Source organism: Cryptomeria japonica, chromosome 6 (assembly GCF_030272615.1).
Source record: "Cryptomeria japonica chromosome 6, Sugi_1.0, whole genome shotgun sequence".
Classification (NCBI taxonomy): domain Eukaryota; kingdom Viridiplantae; phylum Streptophyta; class Pinopsida; order Cupressales; family Cupressaceae; genus Cryptomeria; species Cryptomeria japonica.
The window spans coordinates 307,853,074-307,873,169 of NC_081410.1; the positions used below are offsets into that span (position 1 = coordinate 307,853,074).

At 42.3% G+C, this 20,096-nt stretch overlaps 1 protein-coding gene across 2 annotated transcripts in view; it reads right to left on the bottom strand.

The window, feature by feature from the left end:
- LOC131043810 (ferrochelatase-2, chloroplastic) overlaps positions 1-20,096 on the bottom strand; it is a 221,820-nt gene that overhangs the window by 83,629 nt on the left and 118,095 nt on the right. For both annotated transcript variants that reach the window (XR_009105605.2, XM_057977047.2), the window contains exons 8-10: positions 5,205-5,357; positions 1,806-1,906; positions 755-956 (exon numbers count right to left, since the gene is read on the bottom strand). Coding sequence is in view for 1 of the 2 variants with exons in the window: in XM_057977047.2 (XP_057833030.1) it covers positions 755-956; positions 1,806-1,906; positions 5,205-5,357 (456 nt within the window). In the remaining variant the exon portion in view is untranslated. The remainder of the gene's footprint in view (positions 1-754; positions 957-1,805; positions 1,907-5,204; positions 5,358-20,096) is intronic.

The following is a 20,096-nucleotide window of genomic DNA, read 5'->3' on the forward strand; positions in this document are numbered from 1 at the left end:
CATGAATCAAGGATTGGTCAGTTGGAAATAAGCTTGGAAGAGATTAAGAGCAACCTGAGGAATTTGGTTGATATTAGCAGGGAAGCCATGAATAGTAGCGTTGAGGGTCTTAAAATGGTCAATGCGATGATTGCGGACCAAAGAGCCCAACCCATCACCAATATCCCACCCTTAGACACCAAAGAGAAGAAGAAAATTCAAGAGCCAAACTTGCAAGGTATGGGATCACAGGTCACTACTGGCCCCTATAAGAGGACGAGGAGAAAGAACCAGGAGAAGATTACCTCCAAGTTCATCATGGAAGAGCTCCAGGAAATCAACAAGAGTATGATCCAAAAGAATTCGGAGCTGATGCAATCTTTGGTTTAGTGGTTTTAAGTTTTTTTGTTAGTGGTTTTAAGTTTTTTCTGTTAGTGGTTTTTGTGTTTTTGTTGTGTGGGCGTGGCCCCTATTTGTGTGGCTGTTTTGCCGTTGTTTCTGGACTGGTTAGCGACTGTTTAACTTTTTGTATCTCTCTCTGACTTTGGTTTTCGGGTCCCTGTAAAACCCATTTATCTTAATCAAAAACATTCTACATGTTCAACTATGCTAGATCTTGGTGAAACACTATACCATATAGTTTATGCTACTCCACAACATGGCAAATTTACAAATTCAGATAGTTCCCGAATGGCATTATCATCTCAAATCATATAACCAAAAAAGCTAAACAGAAAGGAGTACTCGTTGCATAAATTTCAGTATTTCAATCTACCTGCCGAGCCTCAAGGTTTGACACTGCCATTGCTCCTACATATGGAAGAGCCTCAATTACTGCATCTGCCAAGTCTGAAATGAAGGTGGGTTCACAACCCAGAGCTGGAACACGCTCCCAGTTCTTAATACCAGATTCAAGGGCCAATTCTTTGTACTCCATGTCAATTTCCTCGAGTGTCTCAATGTGCTCACTAACAAAGCTGCATTAAAAAATAATGCACCAATAACATCAAATTTAGAAGCAAGTAGCCACAATGTTTATATGGCTCAAAATATACTCAAAGAATCTCAAGAACATAATCTATATATATGTATATACAGTACTCTGACAACAAATGTTTGAGATGGTTTAGGTTTTATGGAACTATAAACAAAACTCAGGACTCTTCTTCCTTAGAACAAAAAAAGCTAACTTCATAACATTATCATAAGATCTTATTTATTCTAATAAAAAAAATACATACAAGACAACCATGAATGAAAAAATATTTTCATCTTACAATACTTAATGTTTTTTCCCTACATAACTCATGGCAAACCTACCAGAGAATGTATACTGCCTATTGGATTTTTCTGCACAAAATCTATTAATTATTTTCTGGGTCGAATCAGAAAATTATGCTAGTAAATGGCTCAGTTCACACAATGCGCTAGTATATATATGTCATTAATTTGGGTTAAAAGGCTCAGTTCACACCATGTCAGCAATTTGGGTTTCTCTCTTTTTTTGACAGGGTGAAGGGTGATAGAGAGAAGGTAACAGAACAAATTAAATATAATATATGTAGATGAACCTTAGGTTGATAAAAATTTCATTAAAGTTATCATCATAATGTTTAAAAGTTACAATCAAACATAACACAGATTAATTTTTTGGGCAAAAATCCAACTATCAAATTTAACATGAATTAACTTATTAAGCAAAAATTCAACTCTATTGATCACATAAGTCCTTGTTCATTCCAAGGTCAGGAGACCTCAGATAAAAACCAGACATAGTAAACAATTGAAACAGCTCCATAACTCTCCTGAGATTGAAAATCTATTACCTGATAGGGACTGCAAGAAGACTTTTCACTCCTTGGAGCCCTAGCTGTTTGATAGTGTCATCAGTATAAGGCTTCAGCCATTCTACAGGTCCAACTCGGCTCTGCCAATCCAATTGAACCCAATGTTGACATTGATAATTGAATGTAGCAAGTTAAAACAGTCACTTCCTTCAAACATTTTTTATTAAAAGAAATCTTACATATCATTATATTAGTTCCCTTTACTAGGAATAGAACCATGCTTTCCGCACTCATAATAAAATTTTATTCTGCAAAACCTTGCCTATTTTAGGAAAGCAATGGCATTTAACAGGCAACCATGATAACTGCCTACCATGATTTCAACATTCTAGTAGTTTAAATATCTGTCCCAATATTCAAGGTACATTAAATCTAGAAATGCAACACTTCATGACATTAGGAGTGGTCAAGCAAAGAATAAAAAATTGCTCCTAAATAATAAGCAAAGACAATTGAAGGCTTTACATCTTTCTTATTAACATTTAGCTGTTCTAGCGAGAATTTTTCTTTTGAAATATCATACTAGAAACATTATCAGCCACTACAAAGCTCTAAACCAATGACAAGCAAATAAAGAATATCAAAATTGAATATTAAAGAGTCATGAAGTAGATCCTGCAAAATCATTGTTAACGTTTTAATTTCACCTTTTCGTGCAACACAAAATGGAAAAGCATTTGACAATAAAACCCTTCTTCAAATTAGAATGGGAAGCTCCCTCTAAAAGAAAATAAAACAAAAACCCTAAACCCTAAGGACATGACCTCTAGTTTAAATAATATGTATCACAGTTTGAAAACTCAGATTCAAACTCAACTCAGCAAAAGAAAAAAACTCAATTACACACAAAAGAAAGAAATCAATGCATTTAGAGAACATTAAAGTCTAATTTGACTATTAGTTTGTCATAATTCAAACATTACACATGTAACATGAACATCAAACACTCAAATTTTGAAATTTTAATTTCTATGTCTGTTATGTACCAAGGCCAGAAGAGTTTGGGCTCAAGATTGTAATGTCCCTTCTAGGATTATTAGTCCTTATGAGACAATTGCTCCAAATTCTTAAACTTGCTAAAGATTATAATATCAAATTATAGCATGAATTATATAATCAATAGTATGAATCAATTAATGTCACTTGCTTTTTCTATTATAATCAATATAATGAATGCTAAGTGAATAATATGTCTTTAAACTTTCCCTTTCACCTATATTGATAAGGGATGAAGATTGAATGTCCAATATGGCAATATAACTATGCAATGAGATGTAATGGTATTGCTTATAGCAATGCAAATTGCTGTCATTGGTATAACACTTATCATATGCAATGTCTGATCCTTAATTATCCCATATAGCAATATAGTTGCTGTTTCTAATGCAATCTTCAATCCATGCAATCAATTCTGCTTATTGATTATAGCCTAAGTTGCTGAATCGTGGGATTTTTTGGGCGATTCTGGGTACGAAACGTACCGGAATTGGATTCTGAAACGAATCTCTTGTGGGTACATCCAGGGTTCGCGTTATAGATGCCAAAATATTTCTGAAATGTTTAGTGATTCTTGTTTGATCTTTTTGATATTGAAAACTGAATTTAAATTAGTATGCTATGCTTCAAAATTTAAAATTTGCAATGGTTTTGTTTAGCATACACAGTGGTATATGACATTCTAAACTTAATTCTATTATGTGTGTGTGTCTGTGTCTATGTGTCTGTGTGTGTGTATAAATTTTGTATGAACATACCAAAAACATACCCAACCCCCCAAAAAATGTATGCTGTACCGGCACTTCGTATCCACATACCCGTTCCCGTTCCCATACCCAATTCGGCAACTTAGCTTACAGCAATAAGTGCTGTGACTGATATGCTGATATACTTATGCAATTCTGAAATGCTGCTATGTCTGATATGATCAAATGATGCTTGCAACAGAGGGGCTGTCTCTGATATGAAACGATTTATTTGTGCTCCTGAAAATGTGCCTGCGACAAAAGCTCTTTAAGAGTGATCCAAACTGGATTATAAACAAAATATAAAATACCATGATGCCTTTGTGAGGATGTGATACACCTTTAATATGTGATGGAAGGTTGAGACGGTGAGGAGTTGTGCCCTTACGTTTGGAGATAAACCTTTTCCTAATCGTGTCCTCTCATAAATATCTAATCACATTCTTAATTAGTGATTGTTGAAACATAATTGGGTTCCTCAATGGATGGCATGGTAAGGCATTATTCTCTGATGAGAAGTGGTTATCATCGTGTTTCATCTACTAAGCATAGTCACAGCAATCTTTGTTGTTAATGACTAGATATGAATCACAGGCAGATTATTATTTGTTTGTCATTGATCAAGGTGCTGAAGTTCTTACAGATCTGATCATCATCCTAAGGATGCAGTTTGAAGATCTCATGATGACATAATGATGTATGCCGACAGACTTGTGATCTTGCTTACACAGATCGGATGTATATAATTCTGGATTCATCTTTGATGCGCGGTTGTTACCACTGCTAACATTTAACTGATTTCTGGATCCTCTCAGCTACTTCACGGACAGCTACATGTTTACCTTCTAATGATGTGCATCATAGTTGTCTTGATGATGGTTTCGTGGTAACTCCTTGCATGTATGAAATTATGCATCTATCACTGGTTAAGTCGATCATATGTGATCAAGGTAATCAACAATGGTAGGGTCATTACCTCATATGGTGAGAGAGTTGATAGAGAGACCATTATCACAAGAACCTGGATGCTTGCAAGTCTATATTCCTTGATGGTTGGATAATACATTAATCTCTTATTTGTCTTTATCCCTTATTGAAGCAAGATGATCTTTTTAATGTTTTCTTGATGATGAAGATGTAACCATAAGTTTTCTTGAAGATGATCATCATTTGGAATCAATCTCTTATTCCTCCTAATAGCAAAAGTTCATATTGCATGAAGTAGGTTCACAGCATATTTAAGAATTGAATGCAAAATACTAAACCACTTGCTTTCAATCATCCATTTCTGCGTACATAATGCCCAAAATACTAGTGAATACACAGTCAGTTTACATCTATGTAACAGATCCCCTCTCTGACCTCAACCTTAGAAGCCAGAAATTTTAAAGGGACTTATAAGGTGCAGAGAAAAACGTTTATTTCAAAGACATCGTACAGAATGAAAGTGGTGAATTTAACACATCAAGACACTGTTTAAAGATCATGGACATCACTGCAGAGGAGACAAAGCAATAAGGAGAGCACTGTAGAGTCATAGACAGAAACATGCTCTGAACAATAACAATTTCCTTGAGACCTTAAAATTCAATATAGAGTTAGATTAGAAGTTTTGACAAAGTAATGCCAAGCTTACCTGATATGCAAGAGTGTGATTGTTGGTAATATCCCGTGCCTTGAGTTCATTCATAATCAATTCCACACACTCTTCCATCTCTGCCTTATATGGATCACCAGCCTCCTCAACATAAGCAAGTGGCACCCCATGTGCACTGAAAAATATCATAACCTGCAGACACTTAAAATGCAATTAGGATATGCATTTAGATCTCCATCTATGATATGACTTCCTTAAAGCTAAATGAGTTTGAAGCATGAAAGCATGTCAATAGACCTCTAGCATTTTCTTAACGAAATACATATTGTTAGTAATAAAAAATAAACATGGAAGAGATAAAAATTGCTAATAATTTCATTTTAACTGTCATAGCTATTAATTTGTAAGTTACTCATTTTGTATGCAAAAAAGTTCTATGCAGACACTCGAAATTTAGAGATGCTGATATGCAATAAAAACACATATTCATACCACCAGCTATAATATGACCTCTCCTGAAGTAGAGTCAGTTTTAAACAAGAAGCACAAAGAGTGCTTCCAGAATCTGCTCAATGCGATTATATGTCTTAGATTTGAGGTCATGTTGAAGTTATATTTATGAAGAACAAACATAGAGGAAATGGCATTGCTTCAATCATGTATATTGATAATAAATGTAGCAACTATGAATTGGCAAGTTATACATTTACACATCAACATTACCGTCCAGAGCTAATCCACTTGCTCAGTGGTAATAACTTTCCAGCTCTTTTACAATGATTATTATGTGACAGTTAAATACTAGGTCCAGCTATATAGCAATGTCAAATTGGCTCCCCCAATCTAATATATTGGCATGATTCAGAAGGAAATGTTATGAAATACCTCAAATTCCAAACTACCTATACATCTTCCAAGTAGTTCTGCAAATGTAGTAACTTACTAACCAAAAGAAGGCAAAGATGGCTGTAATAATTTGATTGGTTTGTACAGAAAACATACTGATCATACTATGAGGACACCAATTCATAAATGATAAAACGCAATTCCAGCAAATGGCATCCCTGTTCAATGGTGAGATAAATATCATGTCAGGAGATCCAGTTCCTTTGAATCAACCACACTTATATGGTTTGGGTCCAAGGGCAAGTCCTTGCCAATTTTAGCAGAACAGATACATCACATTGTTGCCACCAAGCGGAAAGGAAGCTAATTCTTTCAGATAATTCACCCTAAGCAGAAAGTTGAGTGTATCAATGTAGGGCATTCAGATTTTCATCAAATCAAACAAATGTCATTCAGATGCTTCTCACAAAAAACAATGCACTTTTTACAACCCAATAAAGAGAACTGAATCTTATGTTGTGTTGGCAAGCACTCCTTTCTGCAGCCATCTACAATGAATTTTGGCGCCAATGTCATTATTCTTCCAATTTAACATCAATCCTGAGATGGTTTCACTTTTCACATTGTTGTTAAAAAATCTCCACTTAGTGTTAATGAACCAGAGCTTCCACCAAAAAGCAAATGGGCCCATCAACTCCATCAAGCACCAAAATAGCATGTTTTTCTTGCCAAAACCGAGTGGGAAACAAAGGAAAAGTGGCACCCAGATTAGTATATGGGCAAAGGGAAAGATGAGCATCAAATAAAGCAAAATAAAGAAGAAAAAGTGATGAATCTGACCCTCCATTCAAAGTGACGCAAATGCCCAAAATAAAGCACGCCAATGTTTTTATTATTTTTTAAAGGAGATGACGATTAGTTACAAAAAATTAAAGACAAAATTAAAAGATCAAAACCCTTGATTCAGATAGATGCTCAAGATGGGAAGCAAATATTTTAGGTTATTTTTAGATGATGGGGACGGAATTGCTTTCAAAGAAATTACTTTTATTATTTTTGAAGTTTCCACAAGCTACAATTGCAAGCTTGAAAAATAAAAATATGCCATTTACACATGAATTGTAATGATAGTTGAAGGCAGACTTAGGTTGCACAGATTGTCACTCAAGTTCAAAGTCAAGTTAATGTGTTGAGCCTTTTGTGTGTAATGAATGCAAAGTTGAATCTTGCTTACGCTGCCAAGATTCGCATTCAAGTCAAGATTAAAGAGTTGTAATTATGCAAGGAAAAAGTCAATCAATAGAAGATCTTTGTTAACTGTGTGTGACATTGGTGTTCAAATTTAAGAAATAGATCTGAATATTTCATGATAATTAATTGCCTTCATCTATTCTTCTAAATCATTGCTGTTTCCAAGAGCTATATATCTCTTCAAGGTCAAATTAATTGCTGATATGATTCCAAAGATTTCTATTTTAATCCTTGGATAGTATTATTGTTTATGTTATAGCTGTCAAATATTGAGAGAATTCATTCGTGAGGTAGAAGATTTTCAGGTCTTGTGCTCTATCTTCTAAGATAAAAAACAAACAGGTCGAGTTTCCTTTAGTTATTTCATCTTTATGAAAGACCCCAAAGAACAAATTGTGCAATGTTTATAGTGGTAGGCTTCTTTATCGTATTAAATACGAGTAGATTAAATCATGGAGCTTCCCTTACAAATTTGATGAGAGGATTTCCTCATCCACTATTCTATTTGTGTTGTAACAAAAGTGACAAATTAGAACACCAACAATTACAAGAAACAAATGACAAAAAATTGCATAAAATATGTAAGAAAATTAGAAACAAGGTATACAAATAATTTTGAAATAGGTATATGGGATGTGCATGTGAGTGAACTTATTCTACATGGCTATAGATGATTGTATATTTAGTTCTTCCATAGTGGTTTAAGTTGTACATCATTGTTACACACATTTCCATTAAATAATTCAGTTTAAGTTGTCTACACATAATAACTTTAAAGACAACTATATTTAATTATTTAACTAAGAAGATTAAAGTGACATTTTATGTCAACATCATATTATAAAGTAAAATCACTTAATTAATAGAAGGGAATTCCAAGAGACAGGCAGTGGGCAAACGAAGAGTCACCGAGTTGAGCTATTTAATAACTTGGAGAGGCTCATTTTGGCATGCTTAGTTTTATGTTTGGAGATTGATTCTCTCGGAAAGTTTCTAGGAAGCTCTAGTTTTCAGCAGGTTTGAGGACGCAAACCATCGAGCTTGGAGGCAGTGGATGGAAACCCATTGTCAATTGGAGTTATCACGCAGGTGGCTCACATGTGCTTCAAATGCAATTTGCTGGTTGTCCAATCCAACTGTAAATGTTGTGGCTGGGATTGGCAATTTCTGTTGTTGCTCTGTTGTTGGGAATAATCATTATGTTATGTTGTCGTATTATGTTGTCGTCGGTAATTGTGGGTTATGGCAGTTAGTTAGTTTTCCCAAAGGGCAGTTGGACGTGACGGTTGGTCGCACCCCTTCGGGCATTATATATTGCATACCTTTCCTTCGAAGTGGGGGATTATGGTGATATCTCGGTGTGATGTTATGAGCACTTGATGTACATGGACTGTTGAATTAATACAGAGACTGGTTCTTTAATATATTTCCATTATGTTCTGTGCATTTACTTTCTGCATTTAATCGTTTACCGTATGTGGCAAACATCTGGCACCGTTGCCTAGACATACTCGGGAAAGGAAGGAGCGGATGGCGTACGGACTTGATGGGCCTACCCGTTGGTGAGATTAACCCAGAGGCCGACGACACACAAACGGAGCTCTACAACGGAGAAGACACTGCAACGAGGGAATTCTCAATCCTGCTTCAGGCAGCCATCGAGACCTACGTCCGAAGAGAGGCCACGAAGGCTGAAGTCCCAACAAGTGCCGTGTGGACCGCACTGGAAGTTAGCCCCGCAGTGAATCTGTTGATGAAGCACCTCCCCTGGTTGCTTGCACAGGCATCACTGGCACAGCGAACCCGCCAGGAGGAGATTGCCCGTGAGGAGCGACGCCAACGGGTCCTCCGACAGTACGAAGAAAACAATCGTCGCTGGGAAGCAGAGCGTGATGACAAGAGGCGAAGGGGAAATTGAACCCTGAACCCCTAGGAGGAATAAAGAACATTCTATACTATAATAATGGTGTCGTACTATTGACATAAATTGTATCCAACGGGATGAATTAATAAAGAAGTGTTCGATTTTTTATGTGTTGTTGCTATTTATGAAGATGTACGGGAATTAATGCCCAACTTATTAAATAAGGATAGAAATAAGAAGGCACAAAGTGAGAAGTGGGAGGCTGCACAGAGAGCCTTGATTCTGGAACAACAAGTAGAATGTAGACGGAGGCTGAGGCAACTTGCCGAAGGACGACCTGTCAAAGGGTTGCCCGAAGGGAACCAAGGAGGTGTCACGGAGAGTGCAGGAGCAGAAGCCGAAGGAGATTTCTACGTGTCGCCAGAACACCGTAGGGTGAGAAGCCACGAAGAATTTTTGGAGGAAACAAGGCTACGAAGAAATTTGGTCAAAGAGACCCGAGATCAGTTCAGGAATTTATCCCTTACACTGCGCACGGAGGACCACCAAAGGGAGCGAACAGAGGACGAGGGTGAGAACGGAGGAGAGGGCAACTGTACAATCGTAGGTGCAGAGGAGGCACAAGCACACGGCAGACAGCACCCCCTCTTGGGACCCATCACACCAATCACGCAGGTACAAAACACCATACCCCCAGTCACTCAAACAGGAAACACCATCGGCACGGGGGGGAGTGGCGCGGGTGAATGACAAAAACAGCCACCTCTGGGGACACGACCCCCATCAATGGCCAATAGGCAAAAGCTATCGAAGTTCACCGGCGACAGTAAGGAGGATCCCGTAAGGCACTACAAAACCTGCGAAACCATATGGATGGTCAATGGTGTCACGGACCAGGACGAATGGACGAGGCAATTTCCAACGACATTACGGGGAGTTGCCATCAACTGGTACTCGGATATTGATAAAACTGCAATGGCCACATGGGACACGTTGCGGAAAGCCTTCGAGAAGGAGTTCCGCCTACTCCGGGATGATAATGAAATAGTGGCAGAGATATACAGTACGAAACAAGGACAAAAGGAATCAGTTCGTGCCCATGGAAGGCACCTTAAGGAGCTAATTGGGAAAATGGAGAGTCAGCCAACCGACGGACTCAAGAAGAGGTGGTTCGTAGAAGGCCTAAAACCCAATTTGAAGAAGAAAATGAAGATAGTCCCTCCTTCGTCATACGATGATGCATACAATAGGGCTATGGACTTAGAAAGTGAATACAAAATGTCCAAGAAAAAGGGGAAGTCCTCCTCCGAGGAAAATGACTCTTCCTCTGATGAGAGTGGTAACGAGGAGTCGAAAAAGAAAGTGACGGCCCTGCAGAGGGACATGGAGCGTATGATGAGGGAATTTAAAGCAATGAAAGGCTCTACTAGTCGGACCGAAGGAGACGTGTGGTGCACGAAGTGCAAGGAGGAAGGACATACGAAGGGTACATACCCGAAGAAGGCCTTTTGCGAAATTTGCCAAGTAATGGGACACTCCATCAAGGAGTGCCCATACAATATGAAGACCCGAAATACGCAAGTGTTGTTCACTGAGTAGGCCACAACATCCGCACCAGCAGGTACAGCCCAACAAACCAACACAACGGCATCATCTGGAGGTTACCGGGACAACAGACGTGATGGTGGAAGGAATAACAACAACAATAACAATACCCGAAGCCGTGTCCAATATGACGCCAAGGGCCGACCAATGATCCAATGTAGGGCCTACAATCAGTGGGGGCACTTCGCTCGGGATTGCACGAAGGAAGCCACCCCTCAGCACCTCTATCGATGGTGTGGGCTAGGCGACCATGAGGATGCAAATTGCCCGAAGCCAGGAGTAAACCTTTTGAACATCGAACCCACGAAGACAAAAGTGTTGGCAATCACAAGGGCACGGCCAAAAAAGCCACATACCCAAATCCTCGCACGGAGACCGAGAGAGTGCGGGAAGCAAGGGTCGAGATCACAAAGGAAATGGCCGCACAAGGGCAAAACAACCACGAGGCCACAAGCCCATCACGGACGAAGGGAGAAGAGAGAATCCTATGGCAAATATTGCAAATAGAGGTACCCGTGAAGGTTCAAGACCTCCTTGAAACCATACCGCAATTGAAAACGGCTATCTTGAACTCCGTACCCACACAAGCTAAAACGAAGGAGGTCGTAAGCCCAACGGTCGACCCTATGTTGCTAGTAGTCAACATTGGACGCCACCCTGCGGTGGTAGAAATGGGCATCCTGGGGACTACCTTGACCGACACCATTGTGGACGAAGGGTCAAGAGTAAATGTGCTTCCAGAGGAGACATGGAAAAAACTGGGAAAGCCTACATTGTGGCCTCCCACGTTCAATCTGCTAGGGGCAGATCAACACGAGATTAAACCCCTGGGTACCCTCATGGGCCAACGGCTTATGATCGACACGCAGCCATTCTAGATTTTGTAGTGATTCCATTGAAGCAGAAAGGGTACGACGCCATTCTGGGACGTGGGTGGCTAATTGCGGCAAAGGCAAACCATAATTGGAAGCGGAATACGCTCTCCCTGGAAAGCGTGGGGAGGAAGTACGTGATCGATCTCCGTACACAGATGGTGAGCGAGGAGTTGGCATCCTCCTTCGAGTCCGAATCTGAAGGAGACCAGTTGGGTGGGGATGAAGACCGACGCGGAATGGAGCCCAGTGACGAAGGGGTATTAGAGTTGGAAGCATGCTTGGGGGATGACGAGGACTCCATGAATGGCCTCTTCCATTGGCAAATGGAAGATTATGATTTGTTTACACCCTCGTGCAATGTATTGAGTATCAAGGAAGAACCGGATACATTCCCTCCCGAATACGGGGAATACAAGGAAGGGGAGGCCTGTGTGAATGACACTCTCGCACACCACTTCCTGAAGGGCGCACCTATTAAATACCAAGAAGCCAATTTGAAGGAGATAAATCTAGGAAAGGCAAGTGATCCCAAGGTCATCCTTGCCAGAGATGACTGGAACCCACTGTTGAAGGTCGCAACCTTCAAAATTTTCCTAGAGTACAAGGATGTTTTTGCATGGACTTGCAAGGACCTGGAGGGCGTGCCCCCAGAGCTATGTGTACACCGCATAACATTGGTACCGGGAGCCCAACCGGTAAGGAAGCGGCCTTACCGTATGAACAAAAATTATGCTGCACAAGTGAATGACGAATTTGAGCAGATGTTGGAAGCGGGCATAATCTTCAAGGTGTAGACAAGGAAATGGGTGTCTCCCATTGTGATTTCCCTCAAGAAAGAGGCCAATCAGATCCGGATTTGTGTAGACTTCCAGTGTCTAAACATTGTCACTATTAAAGACCCGTTTCCCATACCCTTCACCGACAGCATCCTCGAGGAAGATGCTGGACATGAAATATACTCCTTCATGGATGGGTTCTCTGGGTACAACCAGATATCCATCACGGAGAAAGATAAGTTGAAAACTACCTTCGTGGTGGAGGACGGTGTGTATGCATACAACCGAATGCCCTTCGGCCTATGTAATGCACCGGCGACCTTTCAGCGCATCATCTTGCACATCTTCGACAAGATGTCGGTAGGGAACTTCAAAGCTTTCTTGGAGGATTGGTCTATTTACAACAGGCAGGACATCCACCTAAAGGCCCTCAGAGAGTGCCTAGAGAGATGTCGAAGGGCACGGTTGGCCCTTAATCCGAAGAAATGTAGATTCATGGTACCAATAGGAAGATTGCTTGGATACATTGTGTGCAAAGAAGGATTGAAAACGGACCCTGACAAGATTCGGGTCATAGTAGAAATGGAAGCTCCTCCAGACGTCACGGGGGTAAAGTCTTTCCTTGGTCATGTAGGGTACTACAGGAGGTTCATCAAGAACTTCACTGAGGTGTCCCACCCGTTGGATAGATTGACACGGAAAGGGGAGCCATACATCTGGACAAAGCCACAGAGCGATGCATTTGAAGAGCTGAAAACGAGATTGATGGGAGCACCCATACTGGCATACCCGAACTAGGATAAGGAATTCCACGTTCACGTGGATGCTTCAAATTATGCCATCGGGGTTACACTAGCTCAGGTAGGGGGACACAGGTTGGACCACCCGATTTATTTTGCGAGCAGGTTGCTCTCCAAGGCTGAAAAGAACTACAGTACCACGAAGCGTGAAGCCCTTGGCACGGTCTACGCCGTACAAAAATTCCGACATTACCTATTGGCTACACCATTCACATTTTACGTAGACCACCAGGCACTAATGTACTTGGTAAACAAGCCTATTAGTCAAGGGAGGATAAGTTGTTGGCTATTGCTACTATAGGAGTTCATGTTTACAATTGTGGTAAGACCAGGACGAAGCCATGTCATGGCAGATCAGCTGTCTCGGATTAAGTCGAGGGAACATCCGGAGGGAATAAATGATGACTTCCCGGATGCGCACTTGTTCCAAATAGCCGTAGTCCCTTCGTGGTACAAGAAAATTGGAGAGTACCTGTCAACATCCCGATTCCCGGAGGACATGCCTCCAGGGGAACGGAGGAAGCTAGTATTAAGGAGCAAGACCTTTCAACTGATCAATGGCTTACTCTACAAAATGGGACCCGACCAGGTACTAAGGCATTGTGTCATGGAGGAGGAAGTTCTCAGTGTATTGAGGGAGGCACACGAAGGACCCGCAGGCAGACATATGGGCCCGGACACTACGGCACGGAAAGTGTTGTTGGCAGGGCTGTGGTGGCCAACCGTACACAACGACGCCCGGGAGTGGGTCATGGGGTGCGACACTTGCCAACAGGCGGGTAAACCTTTGAAGCGGGACTTCATGCCCCTCAACCCTTCGCACGCACAAGAAGTCTTCGAACGATGGGGACTCGACTTTGTAGGGCCTCTTAAGGCTAGCCGTGCACGATGGTGCCGTTATATTGTGGTCGAGACAGAATACTTGACTAAGTGGGTGGAGGCGAGGGCCCTCCCGGATAACTTTGCAGTAAGTACAACTAAATTTATCTATGAACAAATTATTACGAGATATGGCATACCTATTCAGTTGACAAGTGACCGAGGGGGCCACTTTGTGAACCATGTCATATGGCTGTTGACCACCGAGTTTAAGATTTTCCACTCATTATCGAGCCCATACTACCCCCACGCCAATGGGCAAGCTGAGGCCACTAATAAAATATTGGTGTCGGTAATCTGCAAGTCCTGCGGGGTAGAAAAGGAAGACTGGGAGAAGTTACCCTCCGTATTATGGGCCTATAGAACGACTTACAAGATGACCACTAGTCAAACTCCATTTCAACTAATGTATGGTCAGGAAGCAGTAGTGCCTATCGAATTCATGGTGCCGAGTTTGCGAATAGCAATTGAAAATAGACTCGGAGACATGGAAAGCCTGCAGGAGAGGCTTTACAACTTGAACAAGTTGGATGAGCGTCGAATGGTGGCGCAGTGGGCCACAGAGGTCGCACAAGCAAGAAGAAAAGTATGGCATGACAAACATTTAAAACAGGCAAAATTCACCCAGGGATAGTTGGTTTTGAAATACAACGGCAAAAACGAGATCAAACCAGGGAAGTTTAAGGTGAGATGACTAGGACCCTTCCAAATTAGCGAGGTCAAGGCCAACGACGCGATCCGGCTGACGTTGGACGGAAAAGAGGTGCCCCAGTGAACGGCTCCAAATTTTAAGTCGTACCACGAGCGACGTCCGCACCAGCAAGTCCTAAGTGGAAAAAAATTAGAAAAAAAAAAAGAACAAAGTGGCCACAGTGGAACCACCGTATGGTGGGACCACCCACGGTGGAACCACCGTACGGTGGGGAAAACCACCGCACACCCACCGCATGCAGCCCGCGCTAAGCCACGCACACTCAGCTACCTTTGGAGGGGTCCACCACCGTTGTAGGCCTTTGGCCTGAAGGAAAAGGCGACGGTCCCATGGAAGAAAGGGAAACGTGACCCGATGGGGAAGAGGGAAATAGAATAAACGACGCTGGTGCATGCAGGCCTTCGAAAAAAAAAAAAATATACATGGCTTAATACATTGCGAGGCCACAATTTCATAGCAACGAGGCTAGAATAGAGGGAGCCGCAAGGAAGAAAATTGCCGAAGGAAGTCAAAGAGGAATAGGTGATGGCAATGACGGAGGAAGGTTGCCGAAGGTGAGCCACCTCAATTGCAGAATTGTAAGGGTCGCGCAGAAGACGATACCGAAAGGAGGCGCAAACCATACGGACAACACAAACACCGCAAGGCAAGGAGAAATTTTTCATGCCAAGTCCGAAGGTGCCGAAGGGAAGCAAACTGCGCCGAAGGGATTCCTGCCATATCTGCCGCAGAAGAAAGGGGTCGTTGTAGCCACATGGGTACGCAACCATTGCCGCAGGGAAGGGGAAGTGGTGTAACGGTTCCACAGTTAGCCATATCTAAGTTGGCATGTTAAGGAGAGGCAAAATACAGGGAATGCATTCAGCGGGCGAATGCCATTGGCAAGCAAAGTTGCAGACAAACATGGACAAGACCACGAGGGTTTTACCATCTGAAGTTCGAGTTGCAGGAGGCACGGATACAAGCACCAGCGCTAGCAAGAAAAACACAAGTGAAAGATAGCCACAGCCACAACCATGGGAAAGGTCACCGCCGACACTATTGTATTCGAGGGTGTGAATGGAGCCGAGTGCCGCAAGTGGTGGCAGAAGAATGTTGCAGATCACGAGGTGATAAAGAATTTACAGCGAGCAGGAGTTCACTGGGCTATTCAGATGCCTATTTTTCCCATAAAGAAATTCGAGGTACCACTACGCATGATGGTCGACGTGTTTGACGCCACCTCCAGAACGAGCACGTTTGACTATGGCAACCATAGGCTAAGGGTTTCCTTCACAGCAGCTGACTTTACAAGGGTATTTGGCATACCAAGCCGCAATGGGAAGAATGTGGAGTTAAAAGCCAAGAAAATGAATAAGGACATGAAGGAACACTGGGTGAAGATGGTTTCCCGCAACCTTACACCGGCAAAACTTGCCTCTATGACCAACGCCACAAAGAATAAGGGAATAAAAAAGTCATTTGTAGCAGAAGGGCCTTGGTGCTGCATCATGGATGTCGTGAAGAGTAGACTTACAGGGTCCAGTCGTGCATCGGATATAGCCCTACCCCAAATTATTTTGATGAAAGGACTTATGAATGGGGTGCAGTATGTCTGGGCTACAGTATTTGCTAACAGGATGTATGAGTTCATGACTCTACATCATCACACCTTCTACATGCCGCACTATGCCATTGGGTTGTTCCTGGAGGCCATGCGTTCCCAGCTACCGGAGGACGAAGTAGACATTAAACCGGTAGGCAGTCTAGCACCAGGTGAGCCACCCATCTTCTATTGGCGACATTTGGATGTAGGGCTGAAACCTATGACAGGGCAAAAAAGGCGAAGGCAGGATGTTTCCGAGTCTGACAACTTTGACAGTGGGTGGGAAGAGACCTCGGAAGCCTTGAGTGATTCAGACAGAGATAGTGAGGCAAGCTTAGTCGAGGTCGTACCAGCATCCACACCCCCACCCCAAGTCTTGTTTGCCACACCCATGTTGACCGCCTCAACGCATTTGAGTCCGCCTACGGGTGGCATTGCGTCCATCCTGACCTTCGAGGAGCAAAGACCGCCGGTAGTAATGAGGCTGCCATCAGGGACCGAGGAAGGGAGGACAAAGATAGTTCCATCAGAAGAAGTGGGTGAATCCGTACCCATAGGGAAAGTGCAAGGGCACGATCAGACAGCGACAGCAGGAACACTAGGCGGGGGGATACTACACACCCTCAAGGAGGACAGTTGGTTGAGCACGGAGTTCGAGATGACACCCATGTCGCCTAGACTGGTTACTACCATTTCTCCCTCACGGGCCACACCCGTGCGCAGGGACCCTCGGGAGGACTTAGACACAAAGGTTGTGAACTTAGATAGCGAAGGTTTCCCCAGAGATACGACACACTCAACGGAGGTGCAGGGAAGGGAGTTGTCACTTGAGCAGATGGCGGAGGTCCACGTGGACAGCTAGCGAGACAGGGTAGAGATCCACACGAAGAACAGGCAGCCAGGCCGAGTAGACGTGGAGGCTTACCTCCAAGATATGGTGGGTCGAGGGCAGACATACTTTCAGGAGCTGGTACAGACTTATCTACAGGAGGAGGTACGCCGAGGGCGGGAGGTTATAGCCTCTCTTCAGTCGGAGGGCCTTGGCAGCACCACTCAGGAGTTGGAGCGGCCGCTCAGGTTTATGCGGGAGGGTTGTCCGCAGGCATTTGCTGCCTGTTTTGAGAGAGGCGGATGGCCAGAAACTGAGACGGCGGAGATGTTGGCCGCATGGGCAGTGAGAAAGCCAGTAGTGGAGAGTAGAGTGGAGTCTCTCGGGAGGCAGATTGAGCAGACCTTCAGGGAAGAGTATTACACTCTTCGCCGAACTCGTGTTTGAAGGACATCTGACTGCGAGGGTGGCCGCAAAGAGAGCTCGGGAGGAGTTGGCCACCCAGGTTGAGGCCGTACAGAGAGACTTGGATCGCCAGGAGGCGGCGTGGGAAGCCGAGAGGGCTCAGTTAGCTGTCGAGAAGGCACAGTTAGTTGCAGAGTTGGAGGATGCAAGGGCAGAGCAGGAGACCCTGAGCACTAGTCTGGTACAGGCGTGAGAGACGGTGGATGCCAAGGAGAAAAAGCTCCTGGAGGCTCCCCGGATGGTTAAGTCTACAATTGAGCACATCAAGGTTGCTGAGCGGGACCTGAAGGTGCGAACACAGTAGGTGTACGATCTGCGAGCACGGCTAACACCAGCATCATCATCAGCCCTACCACCTGCTGCATCAGGGACGCCCCCTCAGCCCCCTTCTTCTTCTGTACCTTGATTCTGTACATCATCTCTATTTTGTATTAAGTCGTCAGGAGACGACTTCTTTTCTTGGGGGGATGATGTTGTCGGGAATAATCATTATGTTATGTTGTCGTATTATGGTGTCGTCAGTAATTGTGGGTTACGACAATCAATTAGTTTTCCCGAAGGGCAGTTGGACGTGACGGTTGGTCGCACCCCTTCGGGCATTATATATTGCATACCTTTCCTTCGAAGTGGGGGATTATGGTGATATCTCAGTGTGATGTTATGAGCACTTGATGTACATGGACTATTGAATTAATACAGAGACTGGTTCTTTAATATATTTCCATTATGTTCTATGCATTTACTTTCTGCATTTAATCGTTTACCGTATGTGGCAAACATGCTCTATTGAGGATTTTAATGTCATGTTTATTTCTAGACTCAGAACTATTATTTCAGTCTGAAAGTTAGTGAATATCACTTAATTTGATGGTGTTTGAAATCTTTTGCATGCGGAATTGTTGTTAATTTTTCTGTATATCATTGGATGAAAAAGGAACAAATATCCCTAAGGGAATATTTCAGTAGTATCAGACCTAAAAATTCTGCTAGCCTGTGAGGGTTTTATGAGTGACAGAGACAATTTTGCAGAAGTCAGAAGACAAAAATTAGAGAACTAAATTTGGTATGAAGGGAGCTTAGATGGTTCGAATAGCTTAAAGGAAGGAGTCATATTTATCAACTGCGGCAATTAAATTTGGGTGGGATATTTCAATGGTCTCTATTTTGCAAAATCGCAGCTTCCTAATGTGTTGATATTCGACATAACCTTAGGAGGTTGTTGATTAATAATCTTTGCTGGCCGAAGCCTTATCGTGGGTTTGTTGACTATTATAAAGGGCCGATTCAAAAGAATGTAATTCTAAGTGTTATTTGTCAAATATTGTGGGTCCCGATTAAATGATTGAAGTGATTCCTATTAAGTTTGGTGACCTTATTGAGCGGGTATATTTCATTATTCCATTCAAATATTTGGAAATAAATTACATTGTCGGGAGACTATGAAACAAATGAATTATTTCTGAAGTAGGGAATGAGTTGTGAATAACTTTCTGAGCCTTTCTTTACATCTGTCGCAAACATATTGTTATTATGGTATGAAGGAATAAAGGTTAATGTATTGTTCGATTCATTATTTTTCGTGGTGTGCTGAAAACGTTGCGGATATTATTAAACGGGCCAGTTCCAATAAATTCTGTACCCGTGGCTTGATTTATGTTGCAAATATTCTAATTACACAGTTGTGGGTTTGATTAATCGGTGGCTTCCCTCTAATATTTCATCAGAACTCTTAATGTTTGGAAATGAAATCATCTCCTTTTGGTGTTGAAGTGAATGATTTGAGGTGAAGAATATTGGAAAAAAAATAAAAATTGCTGGGCTGACACTACATTGTGGGACCAGCCGTTAATATCCCTGTAGGAGGGTGGAGATCTCTAACAAAGTTGTGATTCATCTTCTTGGGGTCTTCATCAACGCTGCTACCTTCTTGAAACCTTTTCCAGCCAAGAAGAATCTGAAGGAGTTGTGATTTTTTGCAAAGTCTTTCTTTTTAGGAGACTGAATATTAAATGCATTTGTCATCAAAAGATAATTGTGGTGCTTATTGCCTTGTGCCACTAAACGGAAATAATGCGTTGAAGAGATATCAATTAAAATATTGGCACAAGCTTGTGTTTGGGCCTGGAGCATTCACGGCATAATTGCAGCTTTTTCGCAGTGATCGTGTGAAGAATTTGTGACTGGAGTTTATCATTCTCATTGTGAGTTTCATGCTTCATGACAGCCTCTGAAGTTGGGTGCAAGACTGAACACTTACCGCAGCCTCCCTTTCTTTATCACTATATGCCATCATTGAGAGAGTTTATTTTAGCAGAGTGAAAACTGGATTCAGTTTTAAGCAAATCTTGTTTGGGCATTCAGCAGGAGATTTTTCAACAGGCTTAAGGAATAAAGGAAGACAGAACCGAATTAGAGTTTGCAATTGGATTCTAAGAAGGATTCTT